Source organism: Erythrolamprus reginae, chromosome 8 (genome assembly GCF_031021105.1).
Source record: "Erythrolamprus reginae isolate rEryReg1 chromosome 8, rEryReg1.hap1, whole genome shotgun sequence".
NCBI lineage: Eukaryota > Metazoa > Chordata > Lepidosauria > Squamata > Dipsadidae > Erythrolamprus > Erythrolamprus reginae.
Window position 1 is genome coordinate 28,291,360 of NC_091957.1, and position 26,547 is coordinate 28,317,906.

General features: G+C 44.3%; 1 protein-coding gene across 1 annotated transcript; it reads right to left on the reverse strand.

The window, feature by feature from the left end:
- Positions 1-1,231: 1,231 nt before the first annotated feature.
- AGTRAP (angiotensin II receptor associated protein) lies at positions 1,232-24,624 on the reverse strand. The gene is made up of 5 exons (XM_070759511.1): positions 24,483-24,624; positions 9,609-9,643; positions 7,536-7,647; positions 4,781-4,976; positions 1,232-2,006 (listed from the first exon to the last, which is right to left on the reverse strand). Exons 1-5 carry the CDS (start codon positions 24,507-24,509, stop codon positions 1,894-1,896), a joined length of 483 nt encoding a protein of 160 aa, XP_070615612.1. The 5' UTR covers positions 24,510-24,624; the 3' UTR covers positions 1,232-1,893.
- Positions 24,625-26,547: the final 1,923 nt, after the last annotated feature.

Genomic DNA, 26,547 nt, shown 5'->3' on the forward strand with positions numbered 1-26,547 from the left:
GGCTTCTTTTTCTTTTCTTTCTTTCTTTCTTTCTCTCTCTCTCTTTCTTTCTGTATTTATTTATTTAAGTTTTTTTATGCCACCCTTCTCTTTAGACTCAGGGTGGCTTACATGTTAGCAATAACACTTTTGAACAGAGCCGGCCTATTGCCCCCAACAATCCGGGTCCTTATTTTACCCACCTCGGAAGAATGGAAGGCTGAGTCAAGCTTGAGCCGGTGGTGAGATTTGAACTGATTACCTGCAGATCTAGCAGTTTGCTAATTTGATCCCCGAAGGGGGATCAAAAATGGTCACAACTGGCTTTTTTTGCAGGGTGGCGATAACTTTGGAAAAGGTCACTAAATGAACTGTCGTAGCTTGAGGACTACCTGTACTATATTAGCTGGTGGCAGTAGGCCCCCACCCCACCCCGCAAACACCATTTTCTGCCTGGACAGCCTCCTGCAGCACCCTGCTGGCCAAAACAGGGCAGGGAGAGGGCATTCGAGGCTGCATTTTGGATGCCAGAGGCACTGTGGGCATCGGTCCTTTGCCATTTCTAAGCCAGCCCAGTGGGCCGGGTTTAAGCACCTCACAGGCCAGATCTGAACTGCAGACCTTGAGTATGACACCCCCGATATAGACTAAGACAGTGGGGGTAGTAAGTTTATGCACTATTTATTGAATACCTAAGGATTTTTAAATTGTCCTTCCTTCTCTATTACCTTAGTATGATACTTAATTATTTGTAAAATAGGAAACAACTAAATAGTATGTTTTTACACATAAACGCTTTAATCATTTTAATCATTATCTAGAACTGAACTTTTATAGCAATGAAAGAAAATTGAGCTAGTTGCCTAATCTGTTATCATACTGATCCTTGTGGGTTGAATACAAAACCTTAAAATGTTCCTGTGCTCCTCAACAAGTAATGCTGCTTATCATTTGGCCTTTTTGTGGCTATTCAAATAATGTGACTTAATCAATGGAAAAAGAGTCCAAGCGCCAATTTGAAAACGTATCTTGGTGGGTAAGCCACTCCCACCCAGTCACATGACCTTTAAGCCATTCCTGGTCACATGATTTTCAAGCCACTCCCACCTGGTCACATGGCTGGCAAGCCATCCCTACCCAGTCACATGACCATCAAGACAGGTCCACAGTGTGGCAGTAAAATTTTTGGCAGCCTATCACTCTGTGTGTGTGTGTGTGTGTGTGTGTATGTATATATACAGTATAAAGAAAATGGATTGAGAAATGTTTTATTAAAAAAAAAGCTTGTTAAATTCTCTCTGAAAATCAAATTCCAGAGAAAATAAAATAAAGGCACTCTTAAGCAATCGACGGGAATAAAGGAATTGCAGTCTGAGGCGACATGTGCCATAATGTTCACCGGTCTCTCTCTACGACCTTCAGCCGCTTCTCTGACCGCCGTCTTCTGCAAATATCAGCCAGGCCAGGCTGGCCACCAATGCCAGGAACCACGCTGGACAACCCTGAGGAAAGGCTGTGCCAAAAACGCAGGTCTTTTTCCTGATGAGAAGCACATTTTGGGGGACGTGGGGGAGGGGAGGTTTGTCAAGTCTGTGCGAAGAAGAACAACACCCCCGCCAGCACGGGATGTCGTCTCCTTGCAAGATTCCTTTGCATTGATTTAGAAATTCGGGCAAACCAGGGAAGAGACGAAACAAAATGGAGTGACTCCTGACGAATATTCACATTTTAAAGATTCTCCTCACAGTTGGAAGCGGAGGCGGAGAGCCTCGCCTGAATTTTTGGCCAGGAGAAACTTTCTCTCCAGTGTCTCCACTCCATTCGGAGAACGGCACACCAGGAAAAAAACAGAGTGGTTTCCTTTCCAAAGAAGACACAAAGAGAAACCGGCTGCTTCAGCTCCCCAAAACATTCTCAGTAAGGAGGTGGAGGCACTCCCTTGCTCGCCAGGTCGTGGTACGGGCGTGGCGGGTCTGGCGTATCAATAGACTGGTAGGCGCTGGTATCCTGGCTGACGCCGAACACACCTGCAAAAGTGAGAGGGAGATATAATTTAATGGACAGGCCTTGCGGCCAGGCAGGGGTCCCTCTTTGCCGGAGCTACTGGAATGCTCCTGGTGCACGTCCATCACACACACACTTTGGTGTGAGATTTGGCTTCAGCACATGTGCCGGAAGACAAAGCTTTCATGAGGACATGCGCACGAGCAAGATTTCAGTCATTTTTGCCAACATTTTTGCTTCCACGCATGCACAGAAGCAAAAAAATGTTGCATCTAGTGCGCGAGAACATCCTTGCCTGAGATTTCACTTTCAGTACAGACGCAGAAGCCAAATCTCACACGGGTGTGCGCATGCCCATGCCCATGCCCATGCCGGAGGCATGGAGATGCATGTGCATCTCCATTTTCACTAACAGATCGCCAATCCCACCCGTAGGTGGTGCGACCTGCTACTGCTTGCGGCTGTCCCACTCTTTTCCAGTCCAGCGTTAATAAATGGAGAAGAGGCTTTAGGGCCAGATCAGTGTCTGGCAGCATCACCTATGCCACTGATGGCAAACCTATCAGGTGGCACGCGGAACCCTATCAGCTGGCACATGAGCCTTTGCCCTCGCTCAGCTCCAACGTGCATGTGTCTGCCAGCCAGCTGATTTTTGGCCCACACAGAGCCTCGGGGGGGGGGGGAGGGAGGGTGTTTTTACCCTCCTTTGGCTCCAGGGAAGTCTTTGGAGCCTGGGGAGGGAAAAACACGAACCTGCTGGGCCCACCAGAAGTTGGGAAACAAGCCATTTCCAGCCTCCAGAGGGCCTCCGGGGGGGTGGGGGAAGCTGTTTTTGCCTTCTCCAGGCATTGAATTATGGGTGTGGGCACTTGCACACACACCATGGTGTGTGCGCACGGTCTTTTGACACCCAAGGAAAAAAAGGTTTCCATCACTGACATATGCCTATGTTGGTGAACCTTTTCGGCACCGAGTGCTGAAATGAGAGAGCGCATGTGCACATGCCTTAAATCGGATGAGGAGTTGCCCGCTGCGCATATGTGCATCTGGAAGATGATCTTCTGGTTTCCGGCACATATGTGCACTGGCTGCCTGGTCGTCGGGTTTGTGGCATGTGTGCGTGTGAAGACCAGATGGCTGGGTGGCATGTGCGCGCCAGAGACAGGAAGCTCATCTACCCAATGCGTACATGCGTATGGGGCGGCTCCTCTTCCGGTTTCTGGCATTCCTGCATGCATGAAAACCAGCTAGCTAACAATGCAGATTGTTCACACAACACACAAACGGAATTGGTTTCAAACTCCAGAGCTCTTATCTTATCCCATTATAATACAGTCCTATTTAGGAGAATTTGAGAAAAATATAACTGGAAGCAGCTCTGTGCCTGAACAGGGAGACAACTGAATATTATGGGATGCTTAAAGCCCAACAGTGGTTGGCAGGGGGTGGAGAATGATGGGACTTGTAGTCCATTCCCATTGCCACCAGATCCTCTTGGGCAATTTGATGCTTAGATGGACCAAAGAGGCATAGAGAAGTGTTTCTGGACTCGCTTCCTGTTTGCAGTTTTTCTAAGGAGCTGGAAATAACGTGCGAGGCTGGGAAGGGAGGCCTGATCCTGCCCAGGTTTTCATGTCTTTTGAAAGAGTGCAAAAAACCCACCCAGATAATTTTCACCATTATTCCTCAAGGAATAACTCCTCACGATTGAGCAAAATCAAGGTTGCCACATGTAAAAACAGTCAATGCTTGGATCTGGAATGAGCTGATCACACATCTTTGCAAAATCTTGCTTTAATATTGCACATTTACAGCCTCCGTGTTATGGGACAGGTATCTAAATAAAATCCCAGTTGTGCTCCCTTGTAGCAGAAGGCGGGGGGAGCTAGCTTCTTGGAAGAGGATTAAACTTCTTCATCCAGGAAGACACTCTTGAAATTCATAGGGCTTTGGGCCTTGAGTTTTTAACAGCAAGGAGAGAGAAGGTAGTGGAGAAGATAGAGGAGAAGGAGAAGATGGGGAGAAAAGATGAAGGAGAAAGAAAAGGTGGAGGAGAAAGAGAAGAGGGAAAAGATGAAAGTGGGAGAAAGATGAGGTGGAGGAGAAGATGAAGGAGGAAGGCAAGATGGAGAAAATGAAAGAAAAGATGGAGGAGGAAAGATGGAGGAGATGGAGAAGGAGAAGAAGATGATTGGGGGAGAAAAATGAAGGAGAAAGAGAAGGCGGAGAAGATAAAAGAAGATGAGGAACAAAAGATGGAGGAAAAGGAAAACTGATGGAGAAAGAGAAGATAAAGGATAAGTGGAGAAAGAAATAAAGGAGGAGGAGAAGGAAAGGAAACGATGGAGGAGGAGGAGGCAATTCGCAAGCAGCAAGCCACAGTATAAGGGAAGCAAGCAATAAATTAAAGAGAAAGTTGACTTCAGAAGCCATGCCGGAGAGGCAAAGTGTTGCAAACGTTTCTATCCTGGATGAATCAGCGGTCTGGTGGGCTCTCCGGCTCTGCAAAGGAAGAGAAGCCAAATAAAAGACGCCCACTTAACCCCAGAACGGGCTTGGGGTGCACGGCTGAAGCGGGCAAAGCAGAGCAAGCAACGGCCAGCAAACGAGATGGACAAGCACGCACGACAACCAGAGATGGGCCACTACAGAACGGTCAGGTGCTACGATCTGGCAATTTTTGGGATGTGCCCGCAGCTGCGCATCCCTGATGCGTGTGAGATTTGGCTTTTGTGCATGTGCAGCAAGCGAAATTTTGTGAGAAAACGCTCCCGTGAGTGAGACTTTCTCAACCTACCTAGGTTCAGGGCGTATTCTCCGCCCCGTTCTCGGTACATCTGGTAGGCAAAGAAACACGACAAAGGCTTGAGAAGGAGGCTAAAAATGGCCATGCCGGTGCAGAAGCGCATGGTATCGGTCAATCCCACATGTGGGTAGTAGAGGCTGAAGTGGACGATATCAGTCAAGATGGTCAACAGCAAGCCAGTCAGGAACTAGAGAAGGAAACACACCCGAAGAGCATCAGCAACAGAATGGAACAGAGTCACAGAATTGGATTGGAGATCTTCTAGTCCAGTGCTTCTCAATTATTTTCTGTTATGCTCCCCCCAGGAAGAAGTAAATGATTGCAATATTCCGCACGTTTTCACTGAAAAAACCCAAGCAGCTTATCAGTGTGATTGGGGTGTAATGTGTTTAAGTGACGCCTTAATTTATTTGGCTTCATGCTGTCCTCTGTCAACATTTTTGGATACAGTAAACCTAGCGGTCTTTCCTCTTCTCCCACCGTAGTCACAGTGAAGCCAGGCGCTGCATAAGCTTCATATTTCCTCATCTTAGTTTTTGGGAGACTTACGGTTGTTTCTTTATGTCCATCTCTCTTCTCCTTTCTTTTCAGCCCTGCTAAACATTTTTTCCATGGTGTCTCTTTATATCTGCTGCTCTGTGCTGTGTACTATTGCTCGGTGCAAAAAAACCCCTACTCCCTGCGGCAAAAAAAAAAGCATATTCCCCAGGGTCATGCGCCCCCCCCCATCACTCCATGCTCACCCCTACACTGCTATTTGAGAAGCACTGTTCTAGTCCAACCCCCCTGCTCAGGCAAGAGACCCTAGCCCATTTCAAACCAAGGATTGTCTAATCTCTTCTTTAAAAACTTCCATTCACCATTTCTGGAGGCAAGTGTTGCTCCGCTGGTTAATTATTCTCAACAGCGGGGAAAATTTCTCCTTTAAAAACTTCCCTCCGTTGCTTCTCGTCCTATCTTCTGGGGCTTTGGAGAATAGGTTGAACCCTACCCACCCCTCTTCTTTGGGAGGGAGCGGCCACCCCTTAAATATTGGAATACTGCTATCATGTCACCCCTAGTCCTTTTCTTCACTGTGAGGGTTATCCGGAAAGTAAGGTTAAAGGTATCTCTCGCAGGGAATGCTCATGGGGGAAGTTGGTATTACTATCGTGTAGCAGGAAGCCAGCGGAAGCGAACAAGCAGGGCCAGTGGTCGGTAGATCATCGACTGGCATTGTGGTGAAGGTTAGAGATGAACGTCCTCATTCTGTTTCCCTCCAAGTTTGTTTGTTTATTTGTTTGTTTGTTTATTTGTTGTTTATTTGTTTATTTGTTAGATTTGTATGCCGCCCCTCTCCGTAGACTCGGGGCGGCTAACAACAAGTGCGAAGTGTGTGCTGTAATAGCCTACCTAACTGCTAACTTTCTGGACACATTTCAAAGTGTTGGTAATGACCTATAAAGCCTTACATGGCATCGGATCAGATTACTTATGGGACCTCCTTCTGCCGCACGAATCCCAGTGGCCGATTAGGTCTCACAGAGTTGGCCTTCTCCAGGTCCCGTCGACCAGACAATGTCGTCTGGCAGGGCCTAGGGGAAGAGCCTTCAGAGTGGCCCCAGCCCTCTGGAATCAGCTCCCTCTAGAGATTCGAACTGCCCCCACCCTCCTCGCCTCTCACAAGATCCTAAAGACCCAACTATGTCGCCAGGCATGGGGCAGCTAGTACATGCCCCTCCTTCTGACCATTAAATGTTATGTGTGGATATGATTGTGAAATATTGTTTTTTTAAGATAATGGGATTTTAGTCATAGTTTTAATTATTACATTTGTACATATATTGTTTTGTATTGTATGTTGTGAGCTGCCCTTGGTCTCCGGAGAGGGGTGGCGTACAAGTCTAATAAATAATAAAAATAAAAATAATAATAATAAGGGCATGAACAAAGGGCATGCTGTAATGGGTGCCCAAGATTTGTGCACGATGGGTGCCCAAGATTTTTCTCGCCAATTACTGAGTTGTGAATTTTTTGGCTGAAGGAGAATGGGTATGGCGCCACTGCATTGATTGATGTTTGCTCTCTGGAGTATGGTGATAAGCCTAAGTTTCATCTCCTCTTCACTACACAGTTGAGAAAAACCTCACCTCCAATCTCGAAACGGTCTAGAAATTCTTGGGCGGCACTGTCGATTTTGTGCATTTCAGGAAGCATCTTGGGCACCCATCGCAGCAGCGCATGCGCAGAAGCAAAATATCGCGAGGGGATGTGCGTGCGAGATTTCGTGATTTTTTGCTTCCACATATCCGCAGAAGCAAAAGGTCGCCAAAATCTTGTGTGTGCATCCCCTCGCAAGATTTTAGTGCATGCGAAGCCAAAACATGTTGGGGACGCACGCACAACACCACCAAAGCTGTGTGTGCAGCCCACCGGTTGCGGGAGTATTAGCAATCCACTCCGGTCTCAACCTCTTTTTTTTTATTTTATTATTATTATTATTATTATTATTATTATTATTATTATTATTATTATTATTATTATTTAGATTTGTATGCCGCCCCTCTCCATAGACTCAGAGGCATCTATCCGAGACTTCTATCATGGTGACCAAACCTAGCTGCCGAATTCCAGGTGTGGTCTTACCAAGGCCTTGTATGGTGGCACTAATCCCTTTATATGCCTCACCCGAACTTTTGCAAGGCTCCCTGTCAACCCTTCTTCCGGCTGGCTACTGAATCAAAACCCCAACCAAAAATTTACCAACCATGAAGATGGCGTCCACCGAGTCTCGCTGAGCTATCGCCCAGACACCAAGGGCAAACACGGTGAAGTTGCTCCAGTTGTAGGTGCTTGGTAACCAGGGCCCCATGCAACCCCTGCAAAGAGAAGGACGGTTTTATCCATGCCAGGGTTGTTGTGAGGAAAAGTAACAGCAGCACTCTAAACACTCTAAACATGAAGGTTGCCCAGAAAATAGCGCACCACATTTTCCCCTTAGCCTACAGTAATGGTATGAATGCAAAACTTTAGATATACATTATTTGAATTGTCAGGAGTGTGTGTAAATTTTGCATTTCTTCAGACAGATAGCGTAGCTGCAGCAATGTTTCGAAATGGTGTCTGTAAGTGATTAGATTAGATTAGATTAGATTTATTGGATTTATATGCCGCCCCTCTCCGAAAACTCGGGGCGGCTCACAGCAAGACAAAAACAATACATAATGACAATCCAATACCCACCAATCCAATGACAATTTTAAGCTAAAATTCATAAAAAACAACCCCAGAGTATTAAAACAAAGTGATGTACGTTACAAGCAGCGTGTTGTCATTGAATTTCTCACTGCAGAGAAAGAAACTGTTGGGAACATTCACAAACATTTGTGTACAGTTTATAGAGAATCTGCAGTCGACAGAAGTACGGTTAGTCACTGGGCACAGAGGGTGAGGCCATTAGAAGACAGTGCACAGGGCAGAAATGGCTTCATGACCAGAACAAGGAGTGGTACCGACAGGGCATACACGCCCTTGTGTCCCACTGGAGGAAGGCCATAAAATGGGACAGAGATTACGTGGAAAAATGGGGAGTGTAGAAGAAACATCATTCTTTCTTGTGTATAAGTTTCATTGTGCTCAATAAATAGTTGTTGAAGAAAAAAAATGTGGTGCATTACTATCTGTGCATGTAACCACAGCCCACACACACATGCACACACCCTTGTGTTTCCCTCTGCGCATGCCCACAACCCTGCCCCCTGTCCCTGTGTATGCGCGCAGGCCTCACTGAAGCCTGGGACAGTGGAAAAAAGGCCAAATGGGCAAACCAGAAGTTTGGAAAAATGGACTTCCGGTTTGCCCGTTGGGCTATTTTTTGCACTCTGGGGCTTTAGGGAAGCTTCCCTGAAGATTCCAGACATGAAACAGCCTTCCCCATGGCTGAAAATCAGCTGGCCAGCGGCTACACGCGTGCTGGAGCTGACATAGGACCACACCTCATGTGCCATGGGTTCACCATCACGGCTATAAATACTATAAACACTGGGCTGGGCAGGATATAAAGCCGATGTGGCGCAGCAGGTAGAATGCGGTACTGCAGGCCACCAAAGCTGACTGCTAGATCTGCAGGTCAGTGGTTCAAATCTCATCACCGGCTCAAGGTTGACTCAGCTTTCTATCCTTCCGATGTGGGTAAAATGAGGACCAGGATTGTGGGGGCAATAGGCTGGCTCTGTTAAAAGTGCTATTGCTAAGATGTTGTAAGCTGCCCTGAGTCTAAGGAGAAGGGTGGCACAAAATATCAAATTAAATAAATAAATAAATAAATAATACCATATGTTGTGCCATATGATTCTTGATGAACCTATCTTTTTAAAATGTACATTGAGAGCACCTGCACCAAAGATAATTCCGTGTGTGTCCAATCACACTTGGCCAATAAAGAATTCTATTCCATTCCATTCCATTCCTATTCCATTCTATTCATTTAAACAAAGACTGAAAGAAATCAAGAAGCTTGGCCCATTTCCCAAAACCAGCTCCTGTCTCGTTGCCAACCAGATTGCACATTTTCTGCCCCAAACAGGGTTTCTCTGGGGTCCAATCTGCAACCATTTAACCCTGTTTATATCACAGTCAGTTGTTTAGAATAGAATAGAATAGAATTATTTCTTGGCCAATTGTGATTGAACACACAAAGGAACTTAGGTCTTAGGCGTATGCCCTGCTTGTAGTTTAACATGCAACTTTATGGAATGTTGTGTGGCCAAGGTCACCTGCTGCAGAATTGTCCACAATCATTTCCACAAACCCTCCCTCAAATTTCCGAGCGCTCACTCACCAAATGGTCAGCAGCCAGTGAACCAGGACGATGGCCTAAAAGTGAAACAGAAATAATTAACTCAAAAATCTGGGAAAAAATATCCATTTCAACCAATTTTCCTTGTTTTGAGGGTATTCATTGGGAATACCCAAAGGTGCTTTTTCAAAAGGCAATTGGACTTTTTATTGAAGACGTTTAGCTTCTCCATTCAAGGAGCTTCTTCAGTTCTGGCTGAATGGTGGAGAACGGAATGATTGATACTCCTTGCAGACAGCTGGTCATTTGCATCCTTTTAGAGAGCCGTTGAGGCCACTTGGAGGTTTGTCCTCGGGGTCGTCTATTTCCAGTCTACAACACAGTCCTTTCAATAGTTCCAAGAAGGCTCCACACCTATTAGCAGGGCCGCCGATAGGGCAGTATTACCGGTACTGGTGTCAGGGGCCCGGCCAAATTGAAAAATTAGGGGGGCCCAGCGATTGAACGGTGTGCTGGTGAGTTGGCGTGCTAAGGAAGCTAATTGGATTCAGTTGCAAAATTGTTACAATCGGGACCAGGCAAGAGCACAGATCTGCAAAAATGCCTAATTTTCTCTATTCTGCCTGAAGAGCTTCATAGCTGTTAAAGATAAAGTTTGGATCAGAGCTAATTTGGTATACATTTTGATTATGGTGTTAGATTTTTTTTCAAAATTGTTCCCTTCTAAGTGTGAGGAAAATATGTGTTGCTTTGGAGTTGACATGTTTTTTGGAGCCGTCTCGCCATTTTAGATTTGAGAAGCAAACACCATCCTGGATTCGAGAAGCAAGCATTGTGGGAAGTGGGAAGATTTGAAGCTGGGTACTAAGGACTTTTCAAAAAACAAACAACTACATAATATTTTGAGACTTGTGCTGAGAAGATCTGAAGCGGGAGTTGGTTATTTTACATTTTACCTTCTAAATTATGTTAAATGCATACACAGTAATATCTCACCGTATGCTTAATAGATATGATAACATCCTTGGAAAAGAAGAAGGAAGAAGAAAGAAAAGTTGTTGTTCTTAGAGCCACGGACATGCTATTTGTTAAGAGACTATACATTACACATTTAAAAGCTTAAATATATTAAGTTATGGAACTCAATAGCAGGTACATTTGCTTCATAATATGGATTTGATGATACGTGAGGGTATGTTCTTTTTTATAAAGCAATTTTAAAATTTTGCAAACTTTGGAAAATGCTATAAGGAGATAGGTGGAGAGGTTAATAAGAAGAAGAGGGAAGGGTTTTTTGCTCTTCCCTCCTCTTTCTCTTCTTTTTTCTTGCATTGTGCTTTTTACACCTATGGTGGAGTTTATGTATAGTTTTAAACATTATTGTGTATAATTTATCTTCTGGTTACCTGTTATTTATTGGTATTATTGTGAAAACAAATATTTTTCTAGTGTGATGCAGGAGTATTTTGTCTTTATCCTTTGTGCCATCTTATTGCTGCTTTTAATATTGTTGATGGCAAAATTAATAATATTTTGTTAATTTGGTGTATTTGCACTGTTCTGGTAATTTATTTATATGTATATAATATGTTGATGTCATTTGAATATATTTTCTGCGTTATTAACATATTATTAATCTGTCAAACAAGTGTACATTGTTGTAGTGGCAGGGTTTAATTTTTTTTTTGAAAGGTAAATTTAATACATAATTGGTATGTCGCAAAATAAAGTAGTTTTAAAATGGTGTGAGGGGGCCCAGACACTTAGGCGGTATGGGGCCCCAAAATTCCTGATGGCGGCCCTGCCTATTAGCACCACTCAGGTGACTCTGAAGACACAGATAAACCTCCAAGTGTCCTCAACGTCTCTCTGAAAAGAACGTCTTCTCCTTCTCCTCCTTCTTCTTCTTCACCCCCCTCTCTCAAATTCTGATGTTGGGTGTTACAATATGTAAAGCAAACCAGCAATGTATGTTTACAGAATTTGGTACACTGTATTGCTTTAAGAGCTGGTGATGCAGTAAGGCACAAAGCAGCAGCTTTCTTGGGGGGAGAATTGTTGTAAGAACTACTGTGTATAGTAAGAACTACGTGTTCTTATGTTGGTTTGTATACATATATGTATTGAGAAGATTGACTGATGTATTTGTGAATGACTAGGATTGTTACTGACTACGGTATTTGATAAATGTAAAATAGTATTTATATACTCAAGCTATCTGGTTTTGTTATATGTAGTACTACTCATATCTCTGGGTCTTTAGCTGGATATCTTCTACCTCCACGTGTTCCTCTGTATTTACCTTGTAAAGTAAGAGTAGCACTGCTTACTCTATTATCTAATAGTAGTTCAGACAACTGGTAGTGGAAATTTTGAGTAGTCTGGAGAACTGGCAAACACCACCTCTGGTTGGCCCCAGGGTGGGGAGGGAATGGAAATTTTGTAGTATCCTTCCCCCAGGAGTGTGGAGGGAATTGAGAATGTGTAGTTGCAGTATCCTTCCCCCAGGACTGGGAAAGGAATGAAGATTTTGCAATATCCTTCCCCCAGGGGTGAGGAGCAAATGAAGATTTTGCAATATCCTTCCTCCAGGAGTAGGGAGGGAATGGAGATTTTTCAGTACCCTTCTCCCAGGATTGAGAAGGGAATAGGGATTTTGCAATATCCTTCCCTGCTATGCCCACCAAGCCGCACCCTCCAAGCCACACCCACAGAACTGGTAGTGGTGGTCTAAACACACACACACACAAAGCTTTCGTGCCAGTATGACAAATTTGCGCTATTCTGAGATACTCATTCCTGCGACATTCCTAGAAATTTTCTCTAAACTCAGAAACAAGAAAAAATGTGCCCTAATTATTTCACACATTTATTTTACATGAAGAGGACTTACAAACCCTAATTTATTTTATGTTGTGCCGTATATAAAATTGATCTCAAGCATAATTAGCTCGATAATCAATCTAGTTTTTTTTCTAGAATGTTTAGTTGGCTATTTATTGAGCATTTTTATTTGTTCTGGTCTCTGGTCTATGACTGCGATAAATAGAATCGACTGAACTCAATTAATTAGCTTGGTTATGATGGTGAGGAATTCCTGGAAAACCAAGAAAGCAGGCAGTTTGTGTCTTTGATCCCACATGAGCAAGCAAGCAACAATGCCAATATTTATTCATTTTTTAAAAATAAAATTTTCACACGTCACATGTTTCCCATGGCTGGTTCTGAGACAGTTTAAAAAAAAACTCACGCAAAATGTAAACAATGAAATCATGCTGCGAGATTGCAGATCCAGCAAAGATGAAAACATCTGGGCAACAACATTAAACCAAGAGAAGTTTTTAAAATAACAATTATTCAGATCCAGAGCGCAGTTTTATTTAAGCCTGTGGCACCAATCACACTGTTTTTTTAATTTCTAGAATCACAAAAAGCTACTAAATAATAAATCAACATTATTGCCTGAAGATTCAGGAATAATTAACCAGTTGCACAGCTATATATGAGCACATCTGGAAAACGTGAAAGCTGGAGAGAGATAAATCCTAAACACAGCCACATCATCTCTAAATAATAATATCTGGAGAAGTGAAACCATTTAAAAAAAAAACAATGGTTACTTCTTAAAATTCTACCAGACCAAGAAAAGAAGGTCAACAACCTCAAGTACTGTACAGTGATACCTCTACTTACAAACTTAATTCGATCCATGACCAGGTTAAGTAGAAAAGTTGGTAAGAAGAAGCAATTTTTCCCATAGGAATTAATGTAAAAGCAAATAATGTGTGCGATTGGGGAAACCACAGGGAGGGTGGAGGCCGTGTTTCCTCCCAGGAGATTCCTAGAGAGGCCCCACGGAGGCTTCTCCCTGCCTTTTCCTGTTACAGTTTTGGAGGCTCGGGTTTGTAAGTGGAAAACGGTTCTTGAGAAGAGGCAAAAAAATCTTGAACACCCGGTTCTTATCTAGAACAGTTCGTAAGTAGAGGCATTCTTAGGTAGAGGTACCACTGGATCTCCTTGTATGCCAAAGTCCCCCCCCCCCAAAATTTCTTCCTTCTTGCAGTCAAATCTACAGGATATTGAAACCCCTTTCACTTTCTCTTCTTTGACAATTGCTCAACCCAAATGCCGAAATTTGCTAATAGATGATTCCCCCCCCTGATACAGTGAGTTTCTTGCATTCTTGAAAACACAATACTTTTGAGCAAGTCTCAAAACCACTTTCCTTTACTTCTAAATGGCTTTTTATCCTGTAGGCAGTTAAAATCCTGATTTGTAGCCAAGAAATCAATGTCCCTAAATTCATTTAATTTCAGGACTTCCCACTTCTGTTTACCATATTTTTCAGAGTATAAGACGCATGGGAGTATAAGACACACCTTAGTTTTTGGGGAGGAAAAGAATCTGCTTATCAGGTATTCATCTGGCTAGCATCCTTAGTCTGGTCAGCTTCAGCACATTATTTTATCCCCTGATTAAAGGCTTTAAAAATCTTAATTCGGAGAGAGTAACAATGAAAGAGCTTGCAAGCAGGTAAGAGCTGGGAACATCATTAACATCTGGTTAAGGTTGGAAAGAAACTTATTCAGAGCAAGTTAGAGCAATGAAAAAACCCTGCAAAGACTTAGGGCTTGGAAAACATTTTTCGCAGAGAAAAAGAATGAAAGCCTGCAAGATAAGATTTGGGAAGATTCTTAGCAGCTAGTTAGGGCTGGAGGAAAAAAAGCTACCTTCACAATATAAAACGCACCCTTATTATCAGCCTCTTTTAGGGAGGAAAAATGTGTGTCTTATACTCCGAAAAATAGAGTAGCTGCCGTTAAACCACGAAGATAGAAATGTGCATAAGTTGGCATGCTTCCTTCTCATTCTCATTCAAAAGTCCTAATTTATGCAGGAGGGGAGCATAGTATTTATCATTTATTTCATCTTTGAGGGGGGGGAAATCTGATTATATGAGCCAGCACCTCTTTTTGTTTAGAGAGTTCTCACAGAAGTTACACCCATAAAAAGAAGCTCAGCTAATTAAAATCCACCCAGGGTGTTTTGAGGGCAACGTTCTTAAAATGAAAAGGCCTCGGGTACCCTCAGGGTCCACATTCCACAAATTTAATTGCCCTCTTGCGGCTTCCAAAATTAAAATAGGAACGGGAGGGAAATAAATGTCTCATATACTCCTTAATTGCGTTTTTCCCATAAAAACCACAACATTCAAAACAAAACAAAAACCAAGAGACGGCAGCTTTTACAACCCTCAAGATTGCTTTGCAGGCGTTCCAAGTTGCTTAGTATAATTTTTATGGGTCGTTTTACACGCCAGTCCCACACCTTGGCGGCTCTGCAATTCTGGATTTTATTTACTATTTATTGCATATGTTTATATGGTTTATATACTATTTATTGCATATGTTTATATGGTTTATATACTATTTATTGCATATGTTTATATGGTTTATAAGGCACCAACGCACACGCGGGTGCCTTACCCAAACAGTGTGCATTTGCCATCCCATGTGCCAATTGTTCCTTCTTCCTACATCCAGACGGTCACTGGTGTCTTAAATTGCCTTGTAACTTGATTACTGTAAGACATTCTACCTGGGGCTGCCCTTAAGAACCATCGGATGGTTTCAGCCTGGTCCAGACTGCAGCAGTGCAAGTGGCAACTGGCCTGAACATGTGTCTTCCCTCTTCTGGCACCTGTCTTCTGGAGTAAGGGCATCCTGATGATGTGAATGGTGGTGATGGCGAACCTATGGCATGGATGCCACAAGTGGCACGCGGAGCCATATTTGCTGGCACGCGAGCCGTTGCCCTAGCTCAGCTCCAGCACAGGTGCGCACCAGCCAGCTGATTTTCAACTCACATAAGAGGCTCTGAGAGGGCATTTTCGGCTTCCAGAGGCCTCTGGAGGATGGGGAAGGGCATTTTGGCCCTCCACAGGCTCCATGGAAGCTTTTGGAGTGTGGGAAGCCTGAAAAATGGGCCTACCGGGCCCACCAGAAGTTGGGAAACAGGCTGTTTCTGGCCTCCAGAGAGCCTCTGGCGAGGCAGGGGAGGCAATTTTGTCTTCCCCAGGCATTGAATTATGGGTGTGGGCACCCACCCAGGTACAATAGAGTGTGCGCATATGCTTTCAGCACCTGAGAGAAAAAAGGTTCGCCATCACTGGGGTAAGGTGACCAATCATCCTCCTTCAGGGAGGATAGTCCTTCTTTTGTAAGTTCTGTCCTTCCTCAAAAAGTGTCCTCCTACCTGATCCTCCTTTTTATTATTTTAAAAGTAATCTGTTAATCTCTGTATTCAGAGATACAACACCGAACTGTTATGCGTCATGTGGACGGTACAGTTCAGAAAGGTGCAATTATGAAACCCGTGCGCAGGGCACAGGAGAACTTCACGTGTCTTGCGCTTGTGTCCCACCGTTGCCTCTATATTATACTTCGTGTTTACTTCTAACGGAAATATGAAATTAATTCTTTCTCAGTGAATATAATACTCAGATAAGTACAATTCACGTTTTATGAATTCATTAATTCCATTTTATACAACCCTGTTTTCAATGCAAGTGTAAAATAATTTAAATATAGGTTTAGTAAAGTTTTATAGCTTTTGTAATTAAAGTTTTAGTTTTAATTATTAATTTTATGTATTCATAATGACATAAATCTTTCATTTATTTACATTGTACTTTAACCCCTGCTGTTCTGTTCGGGTCGTATGTGACCCGAAGCCAAGTTTGAGTCCCTGTAAAAAAATTTCCCTGCATATCTGGAACTTGAAATTTCATGACTTTTCGTCATTTCAGGGGTTCTCTCTATGAGAATTTTTTTTTGGGGGTGGGGGGTTTCTTTCTTGCTGAAAAACAAAAAGTGACACTTCTTCTGTTCCCGGGTCACCCTGACCCGGACCGAAAACTCTTCATTTGAAGTGCTTATGTTTGGTCAATTTAAATACTTTTTTCACTTGGAAAGTAGTCTGAACATTTCTGCACACAATGATATGAAAATTGAAATGAAAAAAGTAATTCTTATTGGTTTATTTTGCTGATAGAATGCATGCCCCCCCCCGTTTTTGTGAAATATTTTTCAATTTATGGATAGTTTTGCTTGCAAAATGTGTTCAATTTTACTAAAGTTGGTGTGGGATTGGTAGTTTGAACATTTCTGAATATAAGAAAAATATAAATGAACTGAAAGAAATATTTCTTATTGGTTGTTTACAATCATAAATAAGCCCTCCCCCCCCCTTGGCTGCTTGCAAACATTTTCACTTTATATTTACGCAGGCTTCAAATCTGAAATATTTTTAATATCTTATGCATTCATTTATTCATTTTAACATGGCTGATCATCATAAAAATATTTGTGGGGGTGGGGGAAAAAAATTTTCTGGGCAAAAAAAAAAGTCATGTTGACTCTGTTTCGGGTCATATAGACCCGGACCAAAATGATTTTTTTAGGTATTTGAATTTGGTCTTTTTGAAAACCTTTTCCACTGGAAAACTAGTTTGAACATTTATGAACATAATGATATGAAAATTGAACTGAAAAAATTGAGGCTTATATTTTTATTTTGATCAAAAAGCCCCACCCCCCATGTCAATTTATATTTTTTGTCAATTTATATTTTTTTAGGCTACAAATCTCTAAGGAATGTTCCCCAAAAAGTTTTGATATACTAAATTGAACAATCCTAAACATAAGAAAAATAGAAATGAACTGAAAAAAATGATTCTTATTGGTTTATTTTTGCCACAAAAGGGCCACCCCCCCCAGGCCTTGCTGTGTGCCATTATTTTCACTTTTTATATATATTTGGCTAGAAATATTTGGAATATCCTTTTGAAAAGCAAGCATATTGTAGCCAGACAACTAATCTTATGAAAGAAATCCATTTTACTAAAACCAAGTATGTAAGTTTGAAATTAACAGCATAATTTTTATATCAATTAAAATAGGCCGGGAGAGACGTTTATTTGCAAAATAAATGAATATGCATCAATTTTTCCAGTTCAAGTTTCATATCATTATGTTCAGAAATGTTCAAGCTACCAATCCCACACCAATTTAGTAAAATATAATGCATTTTGCAGGCAAAATTATCAATAAACCTAAAAAAAATTCACAAAAACAGGGGGGGGGGAGGCACATTTATGTGCAAAATAAACCAATAAGGATTAATTTTTTCAGTTCAATTTTCATTCCATTGTCTGCAGAAATGTTCAAACTTGTTTCCAGGTGAAAAAAGCTTTCAAAAAGACAAATACCTAAAATGATCAATTTGCAGTCCGGGTCAAATAGACCCGGGAACATAAGATTAGGGAGTTTTCTCGAACTGAACAGCAGGGTTAAAAAAAATTGTCCACCTTTTCATTGTAAAAATATTGGTCACCAACTAGTGAGCCAAGGGTGGGTGGCTAGTTGCGTCTATATTTCTGCTATTCCTCTCTCTGTGTTCTTCACTAGATTCATAATTCTGTTTACTGCTATAGTGTAGCCTCTGTTTTTGATAGTATACTGGCTTTGTATTTAGGCTGCAAGTAATGCAGGATTGATTTGAGGAAGGAAGGGAGGAAGGAAAGAAGGAAGGAGTACTTCATTGTCATTATACTTTGTACAATGAAATTAAATGCCATCTTCTGTGTAGGAAGGAAGGGATATGATGGATGGATGAAAGGAAAGAAGAAAGGGCAGGGAGGGACAGAAGGAAGGAAGGGAAGAAAAGGAAAGAAGGAATGGAAAGGAGAAGGGGAGGGAGGGAGGAAGGGGAAAGGAAGGGGAGCAAGGAAGGAAGGGAAAGGAAAGGAAGGAAGAGAAGAAAAGAAGGGAAAGGGGGAGGGAGGGAAAGGGGGAGGGAAGGAAGGAGTACAGTACTTTATTGTCATTGCACTTCGTACAATGAAATTAAATGCCAACTTCAATGTAGGAAGGATGGAAAGGATATGATGGATGGAAGGAGGGAAGGAAGGTATTAGATGGATGGATAGGTGGAAGAAAGGGAGAAATAGGATGGATGGAAGGAAGGAAGGAGAGGGAGGAAGGAAAGAAAGAAGAAGGAAGGAAGGAAGGAGGGGGCGAAAGGGATATGATGGATATGATGGCAGGAAGGGAAGATGGATATGATGGCAGGAAGGAAGGAAGAAGGAAGGGAGAGATAAGATGGATGGATGGAAGAAGAGGGAGGAAGGAAAGAAAGAAAAAGGAAGGAAGAACAGACAGTGCCATGCCCCCATCAGAGTTTGAATCCAAGGGGGAAGACAAACAGCTGACAGGAAGGAAGGAAGGAAGGAAGGAAGGAAAGAAGGAAAGAAGGAAGGAAGGAAGGAAGGAAGACCTTCAAAGCAAATCTTGAGAGAAGTGCCAAGACACTTTTCTCAATCCTAAAGAGCAGCTTTTCCAAATCATCAACGTGCACAAGCAAAATTTAAACCAGGACATACACATAAGCACACACGCCTACAATGGGGAAGGGAAAGGAAATTTGGGCAATGCTTTGGGAATCATTGGTCGATGAGTCCAAGACAGGTTAAAAAAAATCTGGCAAATCTGTTTTGTTTGTTTTTTTCACTGCCTGTTTTTTGCGCTTCCGTTGCTTTTCTGTGTCATGCCTTACTTGCGTCTGAACCACCTGCTTGAAAACAAGTGACTCAAGTGCATATTTCCACACACTGGGAAGAAACGGCTGGGCCTGGGTGGGGGAATGCCATGGTTTCTTTGTTGTTTTGGACAATTGTGAAATTTTGCCGGATACTCAAATAGGCTGCTGAGTTAACAATTTCTTCAAGGCCGGTTTCGGGCACAGCCTCGTCTAAGCCAGCCAAGCAGAAAGCAAAAAACTCCTTTGGCCCTTGCACAATTCCAACTATTTCAAGGTAGACGACCTCTGAACAAGAGGCTGTATTAGCATCTATATGGAGACGCTTAAGTCAACCAGGTCAAGGTTGTGCCAAAGGTGTTTTTTCCTTTAAAAAAAAAATAAAAATAAATACATTTTATTCATAAATGCAATACATACAAGACAAACAAAACATTAAAAAATTGGACAACTTTTGACGTGCCTGTAATACAATCCTGACAGTTACATAATATACACCAGATCTTAGTAGTGATCTTAATCAGGTATAACTTTTTTTTAAAAAAATGTCTTTTATATCCCAAACTCTGACAATTTCCATGTTTTCTACCACTTATTGGCTCTCTTTTTTCTTTTTTTCCTCCTTTTTCCCAATCGACTATAAAATTTGTCCCAACAATTAATAAATTCTTCCTCATCTCTATTTTTAATTTCCTTAGTAAGACTGTCCATTTCCGCACATGCAGCCCCCCCCCCGCCATTTTAAAACTACTGCCCCCCAAATCCCGTGCCATGCCCACCATGGCCACACACCCTGGGCAAGCCCTCCCCCGGCCCTCTGAGGTCAAACACAGCCCTAATGTGGCCCTCAATGAAATTGAGTTTGACACCCCTGGCCTAGAGGCTAAATCCTATGAACAAGGGCTAAGAGAACGAGTATGTTTAGCTCAACAAATAGAAAACTGAGGGGGAATATAATAGTAGTTTCCCAATCCTTAAAGGGCTGCCACAGAGCAGATGGCATCTATTTATTCTCCATGCCACCTGAAGGTAGTACAAGAAGCAATGGGCGGAACCTCACCAAGAAGACATGCAATCTGGAAATAAGGAAAAACTTGGGACTGGGCGGCATAGAATTAATTAATTAATTAATTAATTAATTAATTAATCCCTTCTTTTTTATTAAAAGAAATTAATAATTAAAACCCCCAAAATCCATTACTATTAAAACTAAAACAATCAGCAAAACTATTAATAAAAACAGATGAGGGCTGGGGGTTTTTTCTGTTATTATTTAAGTGCTTTTACCATATGCTTTAAATCAAGAGTCACTTCTCTCTCTGTTTCTCTTTCTTTCCTGTCATTCTCTGCCTCAATCATTTTCTCATTTCTTTTTTCTCCCCTTTTTCCTATCATTTCTCTCTCTCTTCCTTCCACTCTTCTCTCTCTCTCTTCCTCTCTCTCTCTCTCTTCCTTCCTCTCTCATCTCTCTCTCTTTCTTTCTCTCTCTCTTGCTTTCTTCCTCTCTCTCACTCTCTTCCTTCCTCTCTCATCTCTTTCTTTCTTTCTTTCTCTCTCTCTTTCTCTATCTTGCTTTCTTCCTCTCTCATCTTTCTTTCTCGCTCTTTCTCTATCTTGCTTTCTTCCTCCCTCTCTCCCTTCCTCTTTCTTTTTCTCTCTTTCTCTATCTCTCCCCTTCTCTATCTCTCCCCCTCTTTCTTTCTCTCACTTTCCCCCTCTTGTTTTCTTTGTCTCTCTCTCTCTTGCTTTCTCTCTCTTTTTCTCTCTTGTTTTCTTTCTCTCACTCTTTCTCTCTCTCGTTCTCTCTCTCTTGCTATCTCTTTCTCTCCCCCACCTCTCTCTCTTTTTCACTTTCTCTCTATCTTGCTCTGTCACTCTCACTCTCGCTCCGGAGGCCAGCGAAAGTGATTTTCAATGTCGGGCGCGCGGCCCAGCGCGCACTCTCCCCATCCCCCTGCCAGCTCGTCCGGAACATTCAAAGTAAGAAAAACCTTTGCCGGTGAAGGTTTTTCTTACTTTGAATGTTCCGGGCAGGCTGGCAGGGGGATGGGGAGAGCGCGCGCCGGCCCGTGCGCCCGACATTGAAAATCGCCTTTGCCGGCCCCCACTGTGAGAATGCCTGCCCCGCCTCTCCTGCAGCCCCCTCGCGGAGAGCCCAGGACAAAAGCGCTCTCGGCGAAGGGACTGCGATAGCGGCGGGGTGGGAGTTCCCGCTGCGGGAGGAGCCGCGCTCCAAGGTAGGAAGCGGAGGAGAAAGAGAGGCGGATCGGGTGGGTGGGCGGGGGGCAGCGGCGAGTAGCCAGGGGTGCGAGGGGGCTAGAGGTGCGGGGGCAGGGGCGGCTGCGGCTTCGTGCGCGCCCTTGGAAAAGGGTGCGCGGGGGGGTGTTTTGGGGGGCGCAGGCGTCCACAGCCTACAGGGAATGGTGCTGCTGCGGGCGCCAGGAGCCGGCACACAGTGGCGGGCCAAAACCGGGGGCCCCCCATTTTTCAATTTGGCCAGGCCCGACGCCAGTAGCAGTAATACTGGCCTATTGGCGGCCCTGCGCACATGATATTATTTTTTTCAATAGTATCTTCTTCTGTGGGCATAGTTTCATTTTTCCAGTGTTGTGCAATCACTATCCTCGCTGCTGTTGTTATGCAGAGGTTTAAAAACAGTGGTACCTCTACCTACGAACGCCTCTACTTACTAACTTTTCTAGATAAGAACCGGGTGTTCAAGATTTTTTTTGCCTCTTCTCAAGGACTATTTTCCTCTTACAAACCCGAGCCTTTGAAACTGTAACCGGAAAAGGCAGGGAGAAACCTCCGTGGGGCCTCTCTAGGAATCTCCTGGGAAGAAACAGGACTGGAAAAGGTGGGGAGAAGCCTCTGTGGGGCCTCTTTAGAAATCACCTGGGAGGAAACGGGGTGAAAATGCAGGAAGAAGCCTCCATGGGGCCTCTCTAGGAATCTCCTGGGAGGAAACAGGGCCTCCACCCTCCCTGTAGTTTCCCCAATCGCACACATTATTTGCTTTTACATTGATTCCTATGAGCAAAATCTCCCTGGCATGCCTGCGTGTGCCCACAGCAGTATCAAAGGTCTGTGCGCAGCACACAGGTAGCAGTAAAATCGAGAATGCACCCTGTCCAGGACCAAATTGGTTTGGTTTGGGTGCCAAACCTCACAATGTTTAGCAGCCCTTAATGTTTTCTATAAATTATCTACAAACCGCAAGACACAGTTAAAGTTTGTAAAGTATTATTTTTTTTAAAATCCTTAAAAATGTGTTTTAAAAGTTCTCTGCTGATCCGCGCTGCTTCTCTCAGCTCTTAGCTTGCAAAAATGTTAATTAACAGCCAGGCCAAGCAGAGAATTAAGGCATCGAATCATCTTCCTCTCCCACCCACCCCCATACATTATAAAGTTAATCATTGTTAGTCTGTTAAGACCAGTATGTGCCTCAATTCCAGGGCTACACAGAGAAAAAGAAAGTGTAACTTCTCACCAACAATGAGAGCCATTTTATTCAAAGGTGCACAAGCTGTTTTCTTATCCCACATCCCAAGGTTTTTGTGATTTCGGTAATAACAGTGTAACAGCAACACAACAGATTGTCCTATTCACAAGGTTACACTGTCGCAGCCTCCCTGAGTTTAAAAAGTTAACCCGTCCAGAACTGGGGGGGTTTGAACCTGTCTTGCAGTGCTGGCTCTCTAAGGACAGGACAAGGTTCTGCGGTGTAGGAAGAAAAATGGTGTGACACCAAAACAGGGAGAGTGGATTTAAGTCATGGGTTTTTTTCAAGCTTGACAAAGGTATGGACTTCAACTTCCAGAATCCCCCTGGTCTGGAGGATTCTGGGAGTCAGGGGACCGCACCTCTTCAAGCTGCCAAAGGGGGGAAATAATGTTTATAATCTTGGTTTGGAGCCTAGAAAAAGTGTGACAATGTGAGCAAACCATCACTGCAAAATAGTGTACAGTATTCCCCTTTCTAACTGGGAACTGGCCTGACACACCTGTATTACACCAGAGGCCCTGTGCAAGCACACCCAAGGAGGCTGCCCCTTGGAGATGGCTGGAAAGAGATATGCTCTGTGTTCTTTCTTTCTCTTTCTTTTCTTTCCCTTCCTTTCTTCTTTCTTTCTCTTTTATTTTCCTTCCTTCCATCCTTTGCTCCCCTCCCTTCTTCTTTCTTTCCTTCCTTCCCCTCCCCTCCCCCTCTCTTTTGTTCTTTCTTTCTTTCTCTTTCTTTTCTCTCTCTCTCCCCCCTCCCACTTTATTCATTTATTTATTTATCTTTCCCTCTCCCTCCCTCTTCTTTCCTCCTTCCTCCTTCTTTCCACCATCCTTCTTTCTTTCTTTCTTTCTTTCTCTTCTTTCCCTCCCTTCCTTCCATCATTTGCTCTCCTCCCTCTTTCTTTCTTTCCTTCCTTCCTCTCCTTGTTTTTCTTTCTCTTTTTTCTCTCTCTCTTCCCCCTCCCCCTTTATTTATTTATCTCCCTCCCTTCTTTCCTCCTTTCTCCTTCTTTCCACTGTCTTTCTTTCTTTCTTTCTTTCTTTCCTCTCTCTCTCACCTACCCACCAGTTCCTCACTCATTTCCCCGCCTTCCCCCCTCCCCCATTGCACATTCGCTTCCTGCAGTTGTGTGTCCCAGAGTGTCTGCGGGGCAGGTGCCAGGAAACTTACAGCTTGGAGGGCCCCCCCCCCCCCCCCGTGTGTGTGACCCTGGAGGAGTCAGTCCCAAGACTTCTTCTCCCCAGCTCGGGATGGAGGTGGATTGCCTACCTTGCGGGGCGGTCAGGTGGACGAACACGCCTCCCAACCCAGCTACCTGAACACCCCCAAAACACCCGGTTCTGGTTTGTTCACCTCTGGACTTTGTAGTCCCCCTAGACACACGCACACCCTTTTGCACGCCTGGTGTGTGTATGTGCGTGCATGCGTGTGTTGTGTGTGTGGGTCTGTTCCGCTTTCTTGGCCGCGGCTCTCTCCCCCCTCCCCCCATTTCCTCCAACATCGCCTTCCTTGGTTGACTTGGCAAACTTGGCCGGCCCGGGGGCTCCGCTCGCCCTGCGCCCCCTCCTCAAGTTTTGCACACTCTCTCGGGAACGCCGGGGGGGGAGGCTTACAACCCTCCCCCCGCGCTCCTGGGTTTCAGGAGTTCGTGGGAACGCCCTCCCTCCGCCCCCGAAAGGGTGCAGTCTCCCCTGCCGGAGTAAAGCGCGGTGGGCGGGTTGGACTAGATGACCTCCAAGATCCCTTCCAGCTCTGCTTCATCCCGTTGAGGGTCCCTGGCCAGGTGGTCGGTCTCGCCCGCCCGACCCTCCCTACCTTCAGGTTAACGGCGGGGATCTCCATACCGACGCAGCCTGCAGCTAACCGCCGCCGCCTTCCCCTTCTCTTTTCCCGGCCGCCCCGCCCCGGCCTGCCTCCCTCTTCCTCCTCCACCGCCTCCTCCTCCCGGGAAGGGCCAGCCCCAAAGTCCGGCCCGCCTGCAAAAGCGCAGCCGCTCCGGAGGGACGCGGGGGCCAAAGCGGCGAGCCTCTGAGCTTGTGCAGAGGGCTCTCCCGCCTTCCCTCCCCCTTCAACCCTCCCCCCTCCCCCACTCTCCCCCTTTCCACTCCCTTCCTGGGAATCAGCCATAGTCACATAGTAACATTCAGAGATTGGACTGCCATTTGTCCGAAATGGTGTAGGGCAGTGATGGCGAAGCTATGGCATGGGTGCCACAGGTGGCACGTGGAGCCATATCTGCTGGCACGCGAGCCGTTGCCCTAGCTCAGCTCCAACGTGCATGTGTGGGCTGGCCAGCTTATTTTTGGTTTGCACAGAGGCTCTGGAGGGTATTTTTGGCTTCCCCGCAGCTCCTGGGAAGCCTTTGGAGCCTGGGGAAGGCAAAACATGAGCCTATTGGGTCCACCAGAAGTTAGGAAAAAGGCTGTTTCCATCCTCCAGAGGGCCTCCCTCCAGGGAGGGCGGGGGAAGCTGTTTTCGCCCTCCCCAGGCATTGAATTATGGGTGTGGGCACTCGCACAGGCCTGATAGCACGTGCCCATGCTCTTTCAGCACCTGAGGGAAAATGGTTCCCCATCCCTAGTGTAGGGACTCTTCCTTGAGTGGGGAGTTGGACTAGATGACCTCCAAGGTCCCTTTCAATTTTAGTGATCTAATCATTTTTACTATCCTTTTTATTAAATGGGACAGGGGTGCTCCTCGAATTGCAGCCACAATTGAACTCAGCGTATAGGCCGCTAAGAGAGAGAGAGAGACAGTCGGTCAGCTTCGTCGCATTTTTCGATCCTGGCTTGCCGTAGCCGTTAAGTGAATCGCTGCAGTTCTTAGTCTGCCAGCTGTCGAGTGAATCTGGTTTCTCCATTGACATCCAGGTTGCAAAAAAACGTGATTGTGTGAACCTCGACATACCATAACGGTTGTAAGTACGTGCTGGCGGGGAGGGTCTGGAAATTGGCTCCCGCAACAGTCACTAATTGTGAAAAATGGTCACAAGTCACCTTTTCCAGGGCTGTTGTAACATCAAACAGCCACTCAGTGCACAGTTGTAAATTGAGGACTAGCTATACTGGGTGGGAGGAGTGGGTGGTGGTGGCTGGGAATTGTACAGTGCTCCAAAAAAATAAAGGGAACACTCAAATAACCCATCCAAGATCTGAATGAATGAAATATTCTCATTGAATACTTTGTTCTGTACAAAGTTGAATGTGCACAACAGCAGGTGAAATTGACTGTCAATCAGTGTTGCTTCCTAAGTGGACAGTTTAATTTCACCGGAGTTTGATTTACTTGGAGTTATATTGTATTGTTTAAATGTTCCTTTTATTTTTTTGAGCAGTACGGTGGTACCTCTACTTAAGAACTTAATTTGTTCCATGACCAGGTTCTTAAGTAGAAAAAAATTGTAAGTAGAAGCAATTTTCCCCATAGGAATCAATGTAAAAGCAAATAATGCGTGCAAACCCATTAGGAAAGAAATAAAAGCTCAGAATTTGGGTGGAGGAGGAGAAGGACAGTCGCTGCCCAGAGCGAAGGGAGAGTTTCTTTTCTCTGGGCGCTGGCAGAGGTTTATTCCTTCTCCAAGCACCCAGAGAAAGGAAAACGCTCCGTTCGCTCTGGACTGCCAAAGGCTTCTTAAGCACCACCGAAAGGCTCCTCTGGCAGCCCAGAAAAGCCCGAGATAGCCGGGATTAAAGGGGGAATGGCAGGAAACTGGCCAGGCCTTCGTGCTGCTCTCAAATTTCCTGGGAAATTTTTCTGGGCTCAGGTTCTTAAGTAGAAAATGGTTCATAACAGGCAAAAAAATCTTGAACACCTGGTTCTTATCTAGAAAAGTTCTTAAGTAGAGGCGTTCTTAGGTAGAGGTACCACTGTATATTTGGTT